The sequence below is a fragment of the Hippocampus zosterae genome, chromosome 11 (genome assembly GCF_025434085.1).
Source record: "Hippocampus zosterae strain Florida chromosome 11, ASM2543408v3, whole genome shotgun sequence".
NCBI classification, from domain to species: domain Eukaryota; kingdom Metazoa; phylum Chordata; class Actinopteri; order Syngnathiformes; family Syngnathidae; genus Hippocampus; species Hippocampus zosterae.
Genome location: NC_067461.1, coordinates 12,635,004 through 12,654,079, shown reverse-complemented (window position 1 = coordinate 12,654,079; position 19,076 = coordinate 12,635,004). Strand labels below are relative to the sequence as shown.

The following is a 19,076-nucleotide window of genomic DNA, read 5'->3' as shown; positions in this document are numbered from 1 at the left end:
GAGCCCGGCAATAATTGCCACAATGCACTGAAATAAAAAACCCCGGAAGCAAAAAAATACACAGTTGAAAGTACTTTTATCAGAGGACAACTGCTCTTACTCATTGCTCAAGAAGACCCGTGGTTCTCAACTGCTGTCACGCACACATTTATGATCCAGGACAAGTTCGTCACTAACGACCACATCAGTAAGCCGTGGGCCTTTTCCATAAACTAGTTAATCAGTGATGGGACATTGTGATTTCTTAGGAAGGTTGTCAAAGTGACCATTTGAAAATGTAACCACTGGCTGAGATTCAGAGAAATAAATTACTGCATTTTGGTATTTATCGGATTCCTCTCTAATTGAGTCATTGTTGATAATCATTGTGAAGAAAAAGTCATGATGTATTTACATCAATTAATTAAGTGATGGGTAACATGAGCAAATTATTAATTGAAAAGTGTGCATCAAATGGTATTAATCGGTACCCACGAAGAAGCTTTCAGTTTAAAAAAAATGTGAAATCATATCGCACAAAATGAACAGTGCAGCAATATTGCCCATTTGACGGACACAATCCTGGGCGCACCGGGCTTAGTGAATCAGCTTCCAAATCTGCGTATGAGCAATCACCTTTGCGCCGGTTTTTACATGCATAAAAACATTTGTAAATCAGGCCGCAAGTCTGTACCTGATATGAGAGCTTGAGAGATCCTCATCGGGAAGTGCCCACTAATGCCAAACACACTACCACAGAAGATGTTAGAAGCACCGCTGACGACAGCCACGCTGGCCAGTGTGCCCGCAAAGAATTCCTCCCTGCAGCCGGACACATCCACTTTGACCAGTATGGTGGTCCCCACAAACACCAGCAGTATGACAAAGAGAGATGACAGGATGCGCACATTTGGAGACAGCCTGGAGAGCACAAGGGAGCACAACACTATGAGTTGCCAGCACCACAAATGTACAGGACAGAACATTTCAGCAGATGTTTGAGAGCACCCCTTCAGATGGCTAGGCTTTCTCTGAACTATTATTTAATAATAATAATAATAATACATTTTATTTGTGGGCGCCTTTCTAGAAACTCAAGGACACCTTACAACAAGCAGTTAAAATCATGAGTACAATGTTAAAAACAACATCAAATAAGAAAAAATAAATACAACATAAATAAATAAATAAAATAATGGCTTTATGGTCTGAGTGAATAGGCTTGTCGAAACAGATGTGTTTTGAGGCTGGATTTGAAATGTGTTAGTGAGTCTGAATTACAAAGGTCAGCTGGGAGTGAGTTCCAAAGCTGGGGAGCAGAGCGACTTAAGGCTCTATTTCCCATGGTGACGAGGCGAGCAGGGGGGACAGAGAGGAGGACAGAGGAGGAGGAACGAAGAGAGCGGACAGGCGTAGGAATATGGATGAGGTAGGATGAGGATGAGGATTTCATATTCATTACAGATCAATTATCTAATTTCACCCTTTCGGGGACAGCGGTTACTACAGAGGACAGCTTACCATGTTCTCAGGTTACAGGGTGCATGAAAGGGTGAATACATACAGTGTGAGCTTCTTGAGTGAGTGCCTAGAAGTGCAGTTATGACTGATATATGCCCCTCTATAAATATACCCACAATATCGCTGCTGTAGACTGTAAATTTCCCCATTGTGGAACAAATAATCAATAATAAAAAAGGTGGGACAAAGCATCATGTAATGATGTAGATGCAAGTGACCTGTTCACGAGAACGTAGTTAAGAATCAAGCACAGCACTGAAGGCACAGTAGAAGCAAATGTCAGGTAACTTTCGAAGTAATCCTGTGAACGAGAGGAGAATAACAACACATTAGTTCAAGGAGCTGTTGACAGTATGCGCACAGAAATAAAGGTGGCACATGGGGAAATTTACCCCGCAACATATTATTGTTGATGGACAGGGGAGAACTCGTCCATTTTGTTAAGAGCCTGCTATTTTATGCCGGACATGGCCACATATGCATGCAGATTTTCTCAGGAAAGGTTTCATAGCTGTGAAAATTTCACAGACATTCACTACACTGGTCACAGAAAATCCAAAAGTGAATCTCATGCGATGTTCATTGCAGAGATGATGGATTTGGTTCAAGTTTGAGCATGCCAAACTTATCCACGCATGCCCATGTGGACCTTGGTGCAATCACCGGGGAAGTCATGTTAGAACAGGCTGTGGTATGAATGAAAAGTGAAAAGAGAGACAGAGGTGAGTCGTCTTCAATAAGCTTTTATTTACTTTGCCTCTAAAAGGGTCCATTTTCTACGTGGACGCAAAATGCAAGGACAAAGTCGATTCATCAATTTTGCACTGTCAGGGGTCAAATTAGAGCTGTACCAAAAGAGGGACGACGCCTGTGTATATAAAATGCAATTTTGCAATGCTGGGACAGGTGTGATGTGCTGAAATTATTTTAGATTTCACACCTGAAGCTGAAGTCATCACACATGATGTCTAATTAGCTGACTGGGCAATGCAGTCTTACTGTGTGAAATCGCGGAATTGTCGCAATAGTTCACTTTGCTCTGTTCTGTGTAAATACTGGATGCTTTAAAGGTCATCTGTTGCTGCTCTGATTTGAAAGGTTTGTGTGAGCTGCGTGTAAAAGAGAAAAATTAATGAATTGAATGACCAATTATTTAGTCCAATCAGCATTTATTTTATCGAAATTTACTTGGATTGTAGCTTTTGAACTCTTCTAACTTTGAACAAACTGTTCTTGGCAAATTTCTGAGGTGCTTCTAATGTTATTAATGTGTTGCAAGCGACGAATCCACCCAGTCACATGCATCCCTATGACACACACACACACACACACACGCGCGCACACACACAGCCCTCATATGTCATACTCACGCTGAGGCCAGACCGCTGCTCCTCTGTACTGTTGCTCATTTTGTAAAGCCAGTAGCTTTTGGCCGTGACGAAAAAGTTCCAAGGCAGCAGAGAGCCGATGCCCATGAGAAAGAAGATGATGTAGACCAAAGAGTAGCGGTCATCAGGGGTGTAGCGTACGGCCAGGGACGCTGATGAAGGAGACTGATCCTCACTCTCCTCATCCACTGATGAAAGATAGTTGTTAAGGGTAGCGGGGATGTAGGAGGAATTGAGGCTGGGGTGCGCAGGTACTCTTCCTTCCATTTGCAAGTTGCAGTGCACAGTGTTACATAGAAATCTGAAAATTGAATGAAAGGCATGTTGAAGACGAAAAGATCTTTGTAAGTGAGCATCTTAACATGAAATAATTATTTCCCTGAAGCAGTATCGACTTTGTATTGCCAGCTTAAAAGCATTGGTACTGACAAGGATAATTATAGATTAATTCAACATTTTATTCCATAAAACATTTTTTTCACTCATTTCAAACATTTTTATTTAACAGCACAACAAATTTAGAACAATATAAAATAACAGTGAGCTACTGAAAATTGAATCATTTATTCACCTTGAAATGTAAACATACCGATAATCATTTTGAAGTTATGATCCCACATATAGCATCATTGCAATTTATGATAAGATAAGATAAGACAACCTTTATTCGTCTTGCAATGGAGAAATTCCCAATTCACAGCAGCAAAGCTATGAAAGAAAGAAGATATGAAAGGAAGTAGAACAACAAAATATAGTGGCTGCTGGAATTTGCAGGATTAAAAAAAATGACACAATGGTTTGCTGCTTTTGAATCGTGGATGCTGGCTAGTTGTAGCGGCTACACTGGGAACGGTTACATGGGCAGGCTGTGCAAACTCTACATGCATTTTCCATGCTTTCCACCTCTACCGCCTTTATTACCGATTTGTCTTACTGTTTATTGTGCATGTTAAATTGCTCCATGTACAGCATTTTGTATGCAGCGATGGCTGTTTTGAAAGTGCTCTATAAATACTGTTGACTTGACTTGACTTCATCACCTCGGTGCGACAACCTCAAATTATTTAACAGTTTTGTTGCATTACCTTGTTTTTTTACCTTGCACAACGGTTTCCTCCACGTCTCTTTGGAGATACCGCAGGAACTTCGGTGTCAAAATAGCTTCATCTTCAGGAATTTACGCCAGGTCATGCTGCCTGTCAGCTGCTCGATTAGCTGCACCTTCGAAAATTGATACTATTACTTTCTGTTTACTGCTTTATTCATTTATTCCTGGATTCTGTTTCTTTCGACTTCCAAACCAAAATGAGAAGGAAAAGCTAGCCTCTTCATTGGTTGCAGTCACGCACATTTCCGCCGTGTCTAATGGAGTAAATATGCTCGCAGCTGGAAACGTAATATCACAAATCTCCCTATTTATATATGCCTTCAGAATGTAATCAACAGGGTGAGTTGTTGCGTGTGCGTGTGTTTTTATTTATAATTTTGATATTATTTACATATTCAAGGGAAGCTTGGTGGTCCAGTAGTTAGCGCGTCAACCTCACAGTGTGGAGGTCATGGGTTCGATCCCGGCTCCGGCCTTCCTGTGTGGAGTTTCCATGTTCTCCCCGACCCTCCACGGGTTTTCTCTAGGTACTACAGCTTCCTCCCCCATTCCCCCACCCCTGAGGATAAAGCGGATCGGAAAATGGATGGATGGATGGATATTTGTATTTATGTTTACTAATTACCGAGAGAAATCATTAAAATGATTTGTGTCATCACATAAAATAATATTAACCAATCTGAGCAAATGTATTTCAGCGTGTGTAAAACTACAAGCCCTCGCACTAACCAGTAAGTAGCTCACAGTTTCAAACAAGTTTGTTACCTCTGATGTAATACATTGTATGGCCAACAGTAGTACCGGTAATCGAAGTACAAACCTGCAAGGTCGCTGTAAACGCTACAGAACACAATATTTCTAACTTCTTACTCATGCTTTTCACCCATACTCAGTGGGAAGTTGAAAGTATGCATAGATGAAACCATTTGTCGTATACTCTACTGCAGGGGTGCTCAAACTTTTTGGATCGAAGATCTACTTTTTGATCAACTAACCTCCCGGGATCTACCCTTACCGGCACGCGCTCACGCACACACATGCACACACAAATACACACACACACTGATGAGAAACAGCCTGAAACTGAGGCATGCGACACACTTTTGCAGCCTGTTAACTATCGTAGCTCACACGTACCGTTTTAAAGTGCTTCCCTGGGCCTTCCTATATTCCTATTCTTTGCTCGTGCCCTCGGTGAATTGTACACAAAGCAAACTCTGAATGAGAATAATGACAATAAAAGATGGAGCGCAACAGTTCTGATCACAAGCTGCAATTGCAGACTGCTGAGAGCTAACAACTTCCGGTGACGTAATCGCGCGCCATCGTAAATTCAAGATTTACGTGCTTTATTTTATTTTTAAATATTTTTTGGGTGAAAATGAGACTTATAAGATGATTAGGGTGCAGTGTACATCAACACAAAAATATATATTAACATGTACAAAGACACACAAATGGTTGGTTGTTTGTTTTTCTCCTCGACACTCCTCAGATCTACTTGGGACCCGTCTTAGATCTACCGGTAGATCAGGATCTACCTAATGAGCACCCCTGCTCTACTGCATATGGAAAGCAATGAGGAACCAATTTGTTCACATGACACTAGCCTGGAAAATGCAGTGACGCGCTTAACTCGAGACTGCAGACTCGGCACATTCAAGTTCGAAAGTAACATAACCGCGTACACGTTTCAGGGAAAAATTGGTCATGCCGTTTTAATTATGACGACAGAATGTTAGTACTAGTTAAGGTTGTAAAAAAATTAATTAGTCGTTCAACTGCTTGTTTGAGGCAATCCACAAAAAAGTTCTGTATACATGAATTGACAATTAGTAACACAAAATGACTGTCAAGGGGATTATACAAATATGACAACATACCTCACTGTTGCTAGGTCACAACCTGTTTCTCAGGTATTCTCCTGTTGCAGTGAAACCGCAACACATCTTTCCCCTCGCGTCTTCTCTAGTGTAGAGTGCGGATAAACAACGGGACAAAAACACTCCCTCGTTCCATTGACTAGGAACAAGTTCAGTATTTCCGCCTTTTCCGGTAAAAAAAAATTCAGACTAAGGGATTCTCCAAAAGTACAAGTTATGCTATACTTTCTAAAACACGAGACTTGTGCACCCACTAACATTAACAAGCTTTTATACAGTTAAAATATTTCCTTTTGAGGCGTGGAACGTAAAACGCAATGTATTATTTTCGAAAAATAAAAAACTGTAATTCTGAAAATATACCGGATGCCACGTTTGAGAATGAGATTCGATTTTGATGTTCCAAAATAAAGTTACCGGTACTCTTAAAACTGCTGAAAAATGAGTCAGCGACAAAATTATGAACCATAATTTATATCCGTCTTACAACTCTGTACCTGATAATGATTTCAGTGCCACGGTTGAGGCTCCAGACATGCGCTGTTTTGAGGCAACTGTTATCACGCGACACAAAAGGCACGCTCAGTTATCGCTGTGTAAATTGAGGGGTTCGTTGTTTTTGTTTGTTTGTTTGTTTGTTTGTTTGTTTATTGAACATAAAAAATATACAGTAATAATTTTCAGGGATAATATCAACATAAACTTGCTTGAACAATTATTAAACGGAATATAACCTAGATAACTGTAACACAAAAGAATATAATGCTCAAATATAAAATGAAAATAATTAATAATTTAACATAAGCTGTATAAGCACAGTTAGTTACTAATGCATACATACATACATATAAATATACAAGGCAAATATGACTTTTATGGTGCATTTCTTTACGTTATTGACGCATTTCAGTTCACATACAAATACGGATTACTGACATATACTGTATGTAATGTATCATACACGTATACAGGTACGGCGCCAGTATTTTTTTCTCTCTTTCAGCTCAGGAAGTTGCTTAACCGATATGTGTGGGGAGGGGGGTCTTACAAAAACTAGATATATTTTCATGAGGTTCTCTCGTTTTTTGCTTTTTTAAAATAAAAATATAATATACACTAGTGATGTGCGCAGAGATACAGTATGTATTCAATATAAGGTATGAATTTGCCTGAAATTAGACATTAGGGCGCTACTGTCTTCTTCCGTGCACACTTAAATGTGACAGAAATCGTCCGCATCGCTTCGCTCTTTTCCCCCCATTCTTATTGGGGAATGATTGTTGCACACTATTTTGAAGCCTCCGCACATCAGAGATGCTGCTGGTGCTCGTTTTTTTCCCCCAATCACCCTCGTCTTTTTTTACCCCCATGGGAGACCGGGATATTTTTGGGGAGAACTTTATTTGTTTATTTATTGAAATTCAATCTGGCAACAGACATACAGTATATGAAATTACTAACAATGTCGCTTACGGTCAGGACGCCATCTTACGTTGCCAACCCCTTTGCTCGCTTGAAGACATTTTCTCCACGGCGTTTTCACGTTGGTTAATGACTCTACGGCGAAATTGCCACCGTGCATGACATAGTTGTACCAATCAGTCTGGGAGAAGTGCTACACGCAAATTTGATCGCTAAGAAAACAATTTGTAATTTTCTCTTATGAGGTGCATAACTTACTGCTACTCACAGATTCGACTGCATCATGTTGTCATAATCATCAACAATGAAATGAAATCAAATCCCACCAGGAAAAAAGTGGCTGTGATATGTAAACCTAAACTTTGCCAGTCACATTTCACAATACTGTACTGAGATAATATACTCGGAATAGTCGATACAAAGAATGAAATTGGTTATTTTAAAGAGCCTCACATCGCTGCCTCCATTATCTTGGCATGAAACACGCACTAATAACATTGTCTTCAATGTAAAAACAAAAGTACTGTACTGGAGTAACAGGAGCAATGTAAGATGGCTGCAGTCTTGCTTCAACCGCAAGGGCCCTTCTGAAAGTACATTCATATACTGTACAAGTAATCATCACTTTTAAAGCATTGTGACTGACAACAAATTATATTAATTCAACATTTTAACACATTGTTTTCAGTCATTCTCAACAGTACAAAAAATGTAGAGCAAAATTTAAAAAGGGACCGTCTCGGGAATATCATGCTCTAAAGTGGGACCCTACCGGTAAATGTTATACAGTAGCATCATTGCAATTGTACATGATCAAATAAATGACACGACTGCATGCTTTTGTCCAGATACTCATAGCTGGGTACTGTATTAGCGGCTAAAGTGCATTTATATGTGCATGTACATGTAGATGAACTCTACTCACATTTTCATGCTTTCCACTGCAACATTTGGGTGTTTGTTGCTCAAATGGCTCAACACGTGTTGTAAAGCCATGTTTCTGATGACATACCTTGCACAACAGCTTCCTCCTACACATTTCTCAGGAGATACCGCCACAAAAGCAACGTGAATAGCTTGCGACTCGTTTTGTTTGTAGCATCTCCTTTCATTTTATGGTGGATTGTGTTCACTTCTATTTGCAAATCTAAGTTAAAAGGAAAATCTGAACTTTTCATTGGCTACCTAGTCTGGTGGTGTATTGGGCAGAGGGGACAAAAAATAAAAATAAAAACATTGGAATCAATGACTGACATTTGTGGGAGACAGTACACCATCCAACATCCTGATTTCAAAACGATAGTCAAGATTTTCCTAAAAGTTGTATGCACTTACGGAAAGTTTAAATGGCACATTCAGTTCCAGGCATTTGGATCATTTTAATTGGTAAAATTATCTGATCAATTTACAGCTGGCTCATAGTATTAATGCAGAAGAGAAGATGCTTGGTGTAAAAACTACCAGTTACAAACCACTGCAAAAGTGCAAACGATGGAAGGAAAACTCCAGGCCACATTATCTCCTAAAAAACATCACAATAAAACATGACTAACAAAATGCAGATTTTCTTGAGAATTTGACATGCTGCTAAAAGGTTAAATCTGACAGTCATTTTTCATACACATCGGTAATCTGTTTGGTTGCAAGGAGAAAAAGCCCTAACCAGGACCTGGTGCTACTAACACGGTACTGCATGTGAAACTTAACTTTTGTTACGACATATCAGATGCAGCAAACATACGAATACAACTCAAATACGCCAAACTGAAAAATCTGATAGTGATAAATTGGCTGTGTACATGTAATTCACCCCACCTCTACCCCAAAGGGGGGAAAAAATCCTGTCCCTTTCCACAAATTATACAGTCACTTAGTCTAGTAGAGAAACTAATAAACAGTTGAAGTAGGAAGCAGCAATGCAGTTAATTCCCTAAGACGTTGCAGTGGGAGCTGATCCTCTTCTATGCCCACATGTGGCGCTTGCAGTGAGCCACCGCCTGAAAGGCAAATGAGAGCCCTGAAAGTTAGGATCACTTAAGTTTGTACTTCAAATGCATCCATATGAATAATAAGAGTCACAATAAATCTATTCACAAAATTTTTTGTATATTTGGCTCTCCGAATAAACCTAAAATGCACGAGCAACTTTTACAAGGGAACTTAATTTGCTCATTGCAAAACATGTCCAAATGTTCCGTGCTTCAATGTTTTGCGGAAATTTCTGTTCTCCAACCATGTGAATGGCAAAATTAACACCAGGTGTTTGATCCAGGAATTGACCAATACATTTTCAAGGATCTCCACTTCTGTGCCTTTCTGTGATGTGCCTAAGCTAGTTGCAACTTTCCTCAGGGAAGAAGATCCTGTTTGAAGCCTCGGAGTAGCAAGACATTGTTGATAAGTTTTAGGGTGCTGTCTTTGTCTCATGATGCAATTAAGTGAAATGTCGATTCTAACGCAACCAGAAAATGTATTTTTCAAATCACAGATCAAACACCTATTAGAATTTTGCCTTTGAGCTCCTTATTAGATAACTACAAGCTGTGCACCAATCACTAAAACAACAGAATTTCTACTCAGTAGAGTAGCATATGTGCAAGTGACGTACATCGCATTGGATTGCCGTCATCATGTTCTTGCACCAGAATGAAGGTCCCACGGTGCACTGCTCTCTTCCCATCAGTCTGCGCAGAGGCTCCGGACAGGCGCCAATTTGCTTTTAACACATGCACACACACACACAAACACTGCTCAACTGGCCCAGACCAAACTTTACTGATCCACAGACATGGTGAAAACGACAATATACCCACCAGGCACACAAAGTCTGGGTCGAGCGTTTGAAGAATCATTTGCACAAGCATGGGCTCGTACTCTTGAACCAGCTGGTCACACTGTAGGCAAACATGACTTAACATGACAGTCAGAATAAGAGATGTTTCACATAGTTTGATGTGAATCTTGTCACCTCTGTCTGGATGGAGGCGGGCAAGTAATTGCAAACTTTCCTCACTGCCTCTTCAATTTGTGCCTCAGTCGCATTCTTTTCAAGGATTTCATCTATGTAGGTGACAGCCATCTTGCACACCTTGCAGTAGGCACCATCTTTGAAGGTAGTCTTATCAAGGGCAGCTGGAATGAGTCATGGCTTTAGATCATGAGTACAGTACAACTTGGTGCATTTTCAAGTTTTAATTCCAAGATTAAGATGTAGTTCATTAAATAAGCACACACACATAGCTAAATTAGACGTGCAGGTATTAATGGCTTTTTGTCTACATGAGCAAGGGTTAAGACTTACAGACATCTGAACTTTTTTTTTAAGTGTTTCTAAAACCAGAAGGTTTTGAGGTTGGTCTTTCACTGTATTTTTAAATCAGTAAGTAAAAAAAAAAAAAAATGCTGCGCTTGGCTGGCAACCGATTCAGGGTGTCCCCCGCCTACTGCCCGAAGACAACTGGGATAGGCTCCAGCACCCCCCGCGACCCTAGTGAGGATCAAGCGGTTCGGAAAATGGATGGATAAGTAAAATATGTATATTTCCATTTAATGTACCTTTGCTTGTGGACACGTTTACCCTCTGTAATCAATTACAAAAAATCTTCACCACAAAATGAAACGAATTAAAAATAAATGTAACCTTATGTTCTAAATAATGAAAACACATCGCCACCAGACATCATACAGCTGTTTAAACAATGGAACCTCTAAATATAAACATTTGAAGAGGGTTTTTTTTTCTATTGTTTGAAACATTCATGTTCATTAAACCCAACTTAAGCTCAAACAGCATCATGGAGAAGGTTGTAGTGTTGGGTGAGACTTTTTGCCTTCATTCGATGGAATAAGGGACGTTGATGGCGTCGTGGTACAGTACATGCGCTCCACTTATGTTCAGGCAGTGTGGGATCGGTTCCCACTCAGTGACTGTGTGAATATGAATGTTTGTTTTGTCTCTAAAGGGCTGTTCACACGGCAAGATTTGGTCCGGTGCTGCGCCGGGGCTGCCGCAGTAGAGCGTTCACACGTGCAAATTAGCTCCGGCGTAGCCCCGGAAAAGAGCTCGTTTGTTTTCTGTCGTTTTGCTCCGCTGCAGAAACTGCCGTGTGAACGCAAGTGGGGCAGCCCGGACACTGTACTGGGGCTGCCCCGCTCAGCGGCTTTGTACGCGTGAACGCTCCACACAATTTGCTGCAGTGCAAAATATATTGCAACAAAATATCTCAGTGCAGCACCGGAGCAAATGTGTGCCGTGTGAACAGCCCTGAAGTGCGCCCTGAGACTGACTGGCAACCAGTTCGCACTGTAACCCGCCTTCTGCCCGAGTCAGCTGGGATAGGCTCCCGTATTCCCCCGCGACCCTGTACAGGATAAGTGGTGTTGAAATTGGATGGATGGATGGATGCACAAAACGAGCACTTACGAATATATGCAGGTCTGGCATTATTGCAGAGTGCCAGGATGGTGCAAACAGTCTTTGGGTCAGCCTGCTGCACTAATAGCTCAAAGATGGCCTTGCCATAGGTGCTGATCAGATCCTTGCACTCATTAGTCATGGAGGTGGGCAAATAATAACAAACCTTCTCCAAAGCTGCAACCACCTCTTCCTGTGACAAATGTAGAGGATGGATTCATGTGCAACAGAAACTACATTAACAACTGTGTTGTTAGCTTTATGTACGCAAATCCTACCTCAGTTGACTGATTTTTCAAAAGGTTTTCCAACTGCTCCATCACAACCTCACAGAGAACACATGAAGGGGAATCCCGAACTCGCACCATAGGCTGGAACACAGAACACGGCTATTATGAAATTGTCTTATACAATGGAATTTGGTTTCAGCCAATTAAAATAACAGAGCATCTAACGCATGGGTGTCAAACTCAGGTCCTGGAGGGCCGCTGCCCTGCATGTTTTCCAAGCCTCCCTGTTGCAACACACCTGATTCAAATCAACAAATTTAATGTCAGGCTTCCGCAGAGCTTGCTGATGATCTGATCATTTGAATCAGGTGTGTTGCAACAGGGAGACTTGGAAAACATGCAGGGCAGCGGCCCTCCAGGACCTGAGTTTGACACCTATGATCTAACCTGACTGGTTACTTTCGTCAACTTGGCAGATTCCACCTTGGTGGCAGGAACAAGCTTCAGAGCAGGCACCATCTTGGAGGCAGGTCTAATTTCAGCAGCCTGCAGCTTCAACATCGGAGTGGATTTTTTGCCTGCACTACAGAAGCCAGCAGTGGAACAGACATCCTTGGGATCCTAGGGAGAGAAAACGTTTCAAATTGCCACGGATAGCCCTGATGCTACATCTATGCAACCCACATACCATTCCACAATTTTTTATCCCCATGCACAAGTTTAGTTAAGATACAATGTAAATTGCTGGAACTGGACATTCATGCAAATCCTTAAGTGAACATTTGTGCAGCAGTGAGTGAGGTATTGGATCAAATGTGCCCCAAATCAGAAAACAGATGTATAGTCAATTCAAGATGGTACTTCCAATGCAAGTCACAACAGACTAATTTGCTCTCGCGGGTCACAAGACTCAAGTACCCATCACATGTATATATTCAGTATGCTTACTTGATGGGGAAAAACAAGCAATCCTTGTACAGTTTATTAAAAACAGCAAAATGTTATGGTATGTTAAGGCAGTGCAACTCGATGCCTGACGTTAGTCGCTACAGTGTTAGGTACCGGTAAGTAACACTAGCATAGGTCAATATGCGTAGCAAAAGCCAAGGGTTAAAAAGCTCCAATGTGATCATACAAGACGTACCTGTTCCTGAGGAGCAGCACAAAGCCAAAAGGGAAAAAGAAAGGATTTGAATGAAAGGGTGAATAAATGTGGAAGGGGGTGGGGGGAAGAGATATACATCTCAGCAGGTCAGACGAGCTTCACCAATTTGAACAAAATTTTGTCCTTTTAGTTTTTATGAATAGACATGTTCTATAAGTCACTTTTAGGTATGTCATGATGAGGGGACTCACCGAAGAGAAGATCCTTTGAAGAACATCGCTGCCATACATGCTAATATACTGCTTGCACTACAAGGGGAAGAGCAACAAGTCAGTCAGGGAGAACTGGGTGTGCTTCCAAGGTCACTTTGTTTTTCAAGTTGCAAACGCTCAGGACAGACATCAGCATATCTCATAAGATTTCAGCGTAAAAGTTTGAAAATCACAGCGGTGAACTGTTAACACTTTATGGATAAGAAAATATGTCAAAGGTTCTATGACACTTCCCCCCAAAAGTGAAACTGTCTGATTACATTACAGCGGAATCGAAACTTGGAACACAGTAAAAGTGAAAAGAAAAGCACATTTCTAAAAATATATTTTGCAAAAATTATGCCTTGCGTGTAATGAGTTATACTGCACCTCAGTAGACATTACTAAAGAATGAACTTTTGTTTTTTTAAAACTTTTTATGAAGGTCAACGGGAAGAGCAGAAGAACGTGAACTACACACTGTACACGACACTCTGGGGTGAAACAAGAGGGCTCATTCTAAGCAGAGACTCTGGATGTGTCCACATACTTTTTTCCAGCATTATTGAGCATTTCAGTAACCAATTCAAAAGAATGATACGATTTGTGGTTTGGGGAATGCCTCCAACTTGGAGCTTCAAGAGTTGGGTTTTCCACACCAACTCGGGTTGGTTGCACTTCTAACCAAGCCTTCGACTGATGAAACCTAAGACAACCAGAACAATCCAGGTGCCTTCCATTCAATGCCCCGATAATGAAATGACCTGGATGAAGGAGAATCTTCACAAGCACGTTTCAGTAGCCTGGTGGGTAATCGCACAGTAGTACCGTTTCTGTTAGACTATGTTGACTTCAGTTACCAGTTGTATCACAGTATGTTGACACTTCCCGTTTTCTTGTTCCTATTTATGTTGGCTTTTTTAGACTGATGTTGACTACTTATGAACAAATAACTGATTACCTATTACTTGTATTATGGACTTGAGTTATCAGTTTTGTCCAAAAAGGAAAACAAATGTCGACCTATGTTAGCTTTCCACGCTAGCTAACAAGTAGCTTGCGCCCAATCTGGTCAATTGTGACGATAAAGTTTGGTATGTTACTTTTTAACACCAGTGGTTGAATTCATGTCATACTTGCGTGACAGTAGACGTTAAGCCATGCATGCGTTGCATCAGCTACATTTCTTATTGTTAGCCATTTAGCAATTATGAGTATTTTAATGCTTGTTGCATACGATTTAACTTCTGATTTGTATGACGACCATCAATGTTGAAATGTGTTGTAAAACATTGCATGGAGTGAAATTTTTAATAATAGTACAGATATTGTATGAGATTCTTAATGGGAATATTTGAACAAATCAGAGGTCGACTAGCATTAAAATGAACACAGATAAAGCTTAGGGGCTTCAATATTTGTAGTGTTGTGATGACTCTTATGAAATGAAAAAAATATAAGGATTTCATCCTGTAACGCTACACTGGTCGTATCAATATTTTATGGGAGGTGGTAAGACACAGACAACTAAACAATAGTGTGTTGCACTCACCATATCTGACAAACCAGGTCCCATCTTGTCGCAATTCTCTTCAAATTTCACAATAAGCGAGTTTACAAATGAGGGATTGTCTTTTTCCTCCGATTGTGCATCAGTCATGAACTTGATGCAGTCCTGGCATACATCATTACTTCCCTATGGAGAGAAAGGAGGCAATTTTGAATGACTTGTGCTGACCGTACAAGTTGATAGCAGTGCTCAGAGCATACTTTGACTGGAGTTTCTGGTTTGGGGGTTTTCTGTGGGTACAACAGCCCAGGCACATTGAGGAGGAAAGGTGTGGCTGACTTGGAGAGGTCAATCTGTGGGATCTCATTAGACATCAGCTGCTCGTGAAATTCAGCCAGGGCCATCTGCTGGGAGAGACACAACCCAATGGCTCCACAAGCCACACCAGGATTTTCCTGAAAAAAAAGGGGAACAACACTTGACACATCCTGTGTGAAAACATAAAGCATGTGTGGCAACAAAGGCCTGTTCCAAGACTCTGTCTTGCATAATGGCTTCTCCATTTCCAGTTCCACTTCCCTATCAATAGCATCGGATTAGCTCTTGTCACTTTCGTGACACTTTTTCGTCGACACTCATACGGGCAGCGGCATCATCTAACCGACTAAAGACAAAGCAGTATGCACTCAAAAAGTGTTACTCAAAAAGCGAGAGAAGACCATTCACCAGCTCTCCAATGATGATTGACACGATGATGGGGTAGTAACTGTCAACCAACTCCTTGCACTCTGCACTCAAACCTTTGTCAGGAATGAGCTGGCAGGCTTTCTCCAGGTAACCAAGAACCTCCGCCTGCAATCATACCAGTAACTCAACATTTTGGGAGAATATATGAATAAAAGCACAGAAAGACAATTAGAAATTATTTTTAATACCTGTGTGGCATTGTCCTTCAAAATCTGCATAACTACCATGACCACTTCCTTACACAAGTCACATGGCACGCTTTTCTAGAACAAGATTAAAAATAAAGTGTCATTTAAAGAAGACAATTCTAGGAGTGTTAGAAAGGTCTTATCTTGATTGGAAAAATACAAAATAGAATCGGTGGTTCAGATTAAAGGAAAATGGAAGTAATTATGCACAAAGGAGGAGGTGTCTCACCATCTGGGGTTTGTTCCAGACATTTTGCTGGCAGTGAGTCACAGCACCACACAGAGATGCAGTCTTCACGTTCTGACACCAGTAAGAGGGTCCACGGGCACACTGCTCTGTGCCCAGCAGAGGGGTGGCCCCAACTGCAAAATAGGTGACGAATAATCAGTTATAGACTACCACTTCCATTGAAAAACAAGAAAATCCATTCCAACCGTTTGGCTTTTATCTGTGTCACACATTCATAATCAAATAGTCTGGGATTCCAAATTTGGCTAAAATTAATTAGGATACGGGTATTTCAGAAGAGGTTCAGACAAGAACAGTTTAAGATTGATCCAGGTCACTCAGAATATGCAGAAATGGGCACTTTACTTTTTGCTCGTGTAATACCTACAGACGACATACTTTGTTCCATACATTCGCGTAGCACTGCCGATCCCATGTTGAATGGCGCCTTTTGAGACAGCCGCGAGGAAGTATTCCCATCTACAACATTTATATTACATATCTAAAGACGCCTTCTTAGTAGGTCGACGGTGCAGCTGTATTGGATGTGACGAAGTGAAGCAAATTGTGAGTATGCTTCCTTCTTGGAGATGTATCAAGCAAAACTCCATAGATGTATACAAAGTTGTTGCTTTTGATTGTATGATGTTGTCCGAGATCAGGTTTCCAATATTATTTGCGCAATTCATATTGAATATTAAAGACACGTAGAAAATGGCGGATGGGCTGACATTTCGCCTTCAACAATTCTCTGCTACAAAATTGAAAAAGAAAAGAATATTGATATTCATTTTAGATTATCAAAGGGTTTGTGACTCCCATGGAGTCTTCTATTAAATGGTTCAAATGTCTCATTATTTGCAGACACTAGTGTAATATGTTCTTTGTCATACAGTGATGCAACAGTGCTAAATTGCTAGTCAAAGTGCCCAAGGGATCAGCTTGCAAACATCACATGACCAATCCCAGAAAAGAGGTGAGCCATAACAATGATAAAAACATGTACACTGGAAACTGAGCAGTTTAAAAGTACACATTTTTTAAGTATCACCATCAGCTAGAAACAGTAATGTTAAAACACATTAAGCCTTTACATTAGAGTTGAATTTCCTTTCAAACAGTACTCTCTCCACTTATCCAAGTAGGACGGTTTACTTGTCAAAGTAAAATGTTGAGAATATACTGTGTGTGTGTGTGTGTGTGTCAACGTAGTTTCTAGTTATCACCGTTAAGCAAAATGCATTTGCAGTTAACGAAGATCTTATGAAAACATTTTGACATTGTAATCAAAGAAAAAAAACAAGGTTCCTCAATCATAGACGAGATTGTGTTTGATCAATATGTTTTAAAGGAAAATGGAAAGAAGACCATGTATACAGGACTGTAAAAATATCAGCAAGCGGCTATATAGATAGTGATTTAGCAAAACAGATTGAAACCGCACACCCCCTTCACTTCAGTCATGTGACCAGAGCCAAGATAACAGGCTGTATTCCAGGTAGAACCTCACTAAATAATCCTGAAAGAATTATAAAAATAAAATGTAAAAAGCGGGGAAGGGGGACTGACTATCCAAAAACAGAAAAAAAGGCTTAAGATTAAGCCAATAATCAGGAGTTTGTGCAAGTTGAGATATATTAGTGGGCCGAGGCTTCTGGACCAAGTAAGCCATTAGCGAATATTTTTGCAGAAAATTCAAGAAGGTGAACGTTCAAAGTCTACAGAACAAATACAGTAAGTGTTTACTCTCAGTCTCGCGAGAATTGGGAGAAAAGATAAGCACTTCACACATGAAACCAAAATATCTGTGTAGATTTGGTTAAGCAATAAAAATGAATTTTTCAAGTCCGGTTTATCAAAGGGCAGCTATATATCAAAATATGCATTCATATGACCTATTTATTTAGAAGTACTGTACTGCAAGTCGTTTATCTTGCAGGGTAGCTGAAAAATGTTGTCATAACGGTCCAGCAGAAACAGGAATAAGCAGAAGGAAACCAGAGCAGATGTTCGGCCCCTTTAAATGCTGAATGAAAGTTTGTGGCTGGTAACGTTGAACGAAATTCAATTTTCAGCATAACGAGACTTGAGTCAACAACATTCACAGAAAATAAGGTCAAGGCATACGTGACCAAGAAGTACAAGATATCAATAAATGAATAATCTATATGAGCAGTAAACCTCTTAAGGTCTTATTTCTGTGGTGGAAAAAATAAATAAAAACATGGTGTAACCGGGGGGCTCGTCTCCTAACAATTCGCTAGCTTCGATGCTAACAACGCTATCTGAACAGGAAGCGCCAATTGTTTAACCTCGACACATTATAGTCATACAATTTACACACTTGGGGAAATATACGACGACAAAGGTATTATACGAACAAGTTCGTGGTCGCAGCTGCAGTCGATCGAATGTGTTCTAATGGTGTGTATTGTCTTAGAAGGCTACATTGGCTACACATCCGCTTTTCAATAAATAGCTATAAACCAAAAGGACTTCACTGCCACTTCCGTATATGACTAATACTGTATCAATGTTCAAGTTTCCTTATACGATTTTGGACATTACCTGAGGACACGAAAAGGAGAGTGAGAAGCAGCATGACTCCGCTGTTTTCTGGCTCGTCGTGGAGGTAAGAGCTTCCAATGCAAAACGCAAGCTGCGACTTGTGTCCAAGCCTTTATGGCTGCCAGTCAGCTGACAACTCAGCATAAACATGTGACTTAACAGTGTCACTTGACTCGTGACCTCCGCCAAGACAGCTTTGTTTCGTAGCAAGATTGCTACAAGTACAAAGTACCACATTCGATTCCTTCATTTTCGGATTGGGCGTGCACTTTCAACCTTGAGTTTTAAAAGATATATTTGACATATTTCTTCATTTTTCTTTTACATGATTACACATGGGCCAAGAATGCATTAAATATTGGTTTTCACATTTTGTTAGCATTGCGTTTTTAATTAAGCGTTTTATGTTTTCTATACTTTAATTTAAAGAATATTTGAGTATAAATGTATGAATTCAGCTGTTGGATATATAACTGGCAACAACTTGATGTAGTGGCTGGCACGTCGATGTAACAGCTGTGAGGTTTGGGGTT

At 40.4% G+C, this 19,076-nt stretch overlaps 2 protein-coding genes across 7 annotated transcripts in view; both read right to left on the bottom strand.

The window, feature by feature from the left end:
* slc29a3 (solute carrier family 29 member 3) overlaps positions 1-6,379 on the bottom strand; it is a 91,314-nt gene extending 84,935 nt beyond the window's left edge. For 3 of the 6 annotated variants that reach the window (XR_007964712.1, XR_007964711.1, XM_052079624.1), the window contains exons 1-5: positions 5,880-6,378; positions 3,987-4,109; positions 2,871-3,189; positions 1,719-1,801; positions 674-900 (exon numbers count right to left, since the gene is read on the bottom strand). Coding sequence is in view for 4 of the 6 variants with exons in the window: in XM_052079624.1 (XP_051935584.1) it covers positions 674-900; positions 1,719-1,801; positions 2,871-3,155 (595 nt within the window). In the remaining 2 variants the exon portion in view is untranslated. Of the gene's footprint in view, positions 1-673; positions 901-1,718; positions 1,802-2,870; positions 3,190-3,973; positions 4,110-5,879 lie in introns of all 6 variants that reach the window. The other 3 variants (XM_052079625.1, XM_052079628.1, XM_052079627.1) reach the window with 3 other exon arrangements.
* A 2,281-nt stretch (positions 6,380-8,660) lies between these two features.
* psap (prosaposin) lies at positions 8,661-18,717 on the bottom strand. Its single transcript, XM_052079620.1, has 14 exons — positions 18,544-18,717; positions 15,976-16,109; positions 15,747-15,821; positions 15,538-15,663; positions 15,072-15,266; positions 14,854-14,997; positions 13,302-13,358; positions 12,393-12,566; positions 11,994-12,086; positions 11,725-11,908; positions 10,270-10,433; positions 10,115-10,195; positions 9,910-10,017; positions 8,661-9,298 (listed from the first exon to the last, which is right to left on the bottom strand). The coding sequence occupies exons 1-14, from the start codon at positions 18,575-18,577 to the stop codon at positions 9,263-9,265; spliced, it is 1,605 nt and encodes a 534-aa protein (XP_051935580.1). The 5' UTR covers positions 18,578-18,717; the 3' UTR covers positions 8,661-9,262.
* Between the last annotated feature and the right edge of the window lie 359 nt (positions 18,718-19,076).

Coding starts and splice junctions, on each gene's coding strand:
- psap (XM_052079620.1), bottom strand. CDS start 18,577: ATGCTGCTTCTCACTCTCCTTTTCGTGTCCTCAG. Junction 15,822..15,975: donor TCTGGAACAAACCCCAGATG/GTGAGACACCTC, acceptor ATCTTGTTCTAG/AAAAGCGTGCCATGTGACTT. Junction 9,299..9,909: donor TGACGGCAATCCAATGCGAT/GTACGTCACTTG, acceptor TTTGCCTTTCAG/GCGGTGGCTCACTGCAAGCG.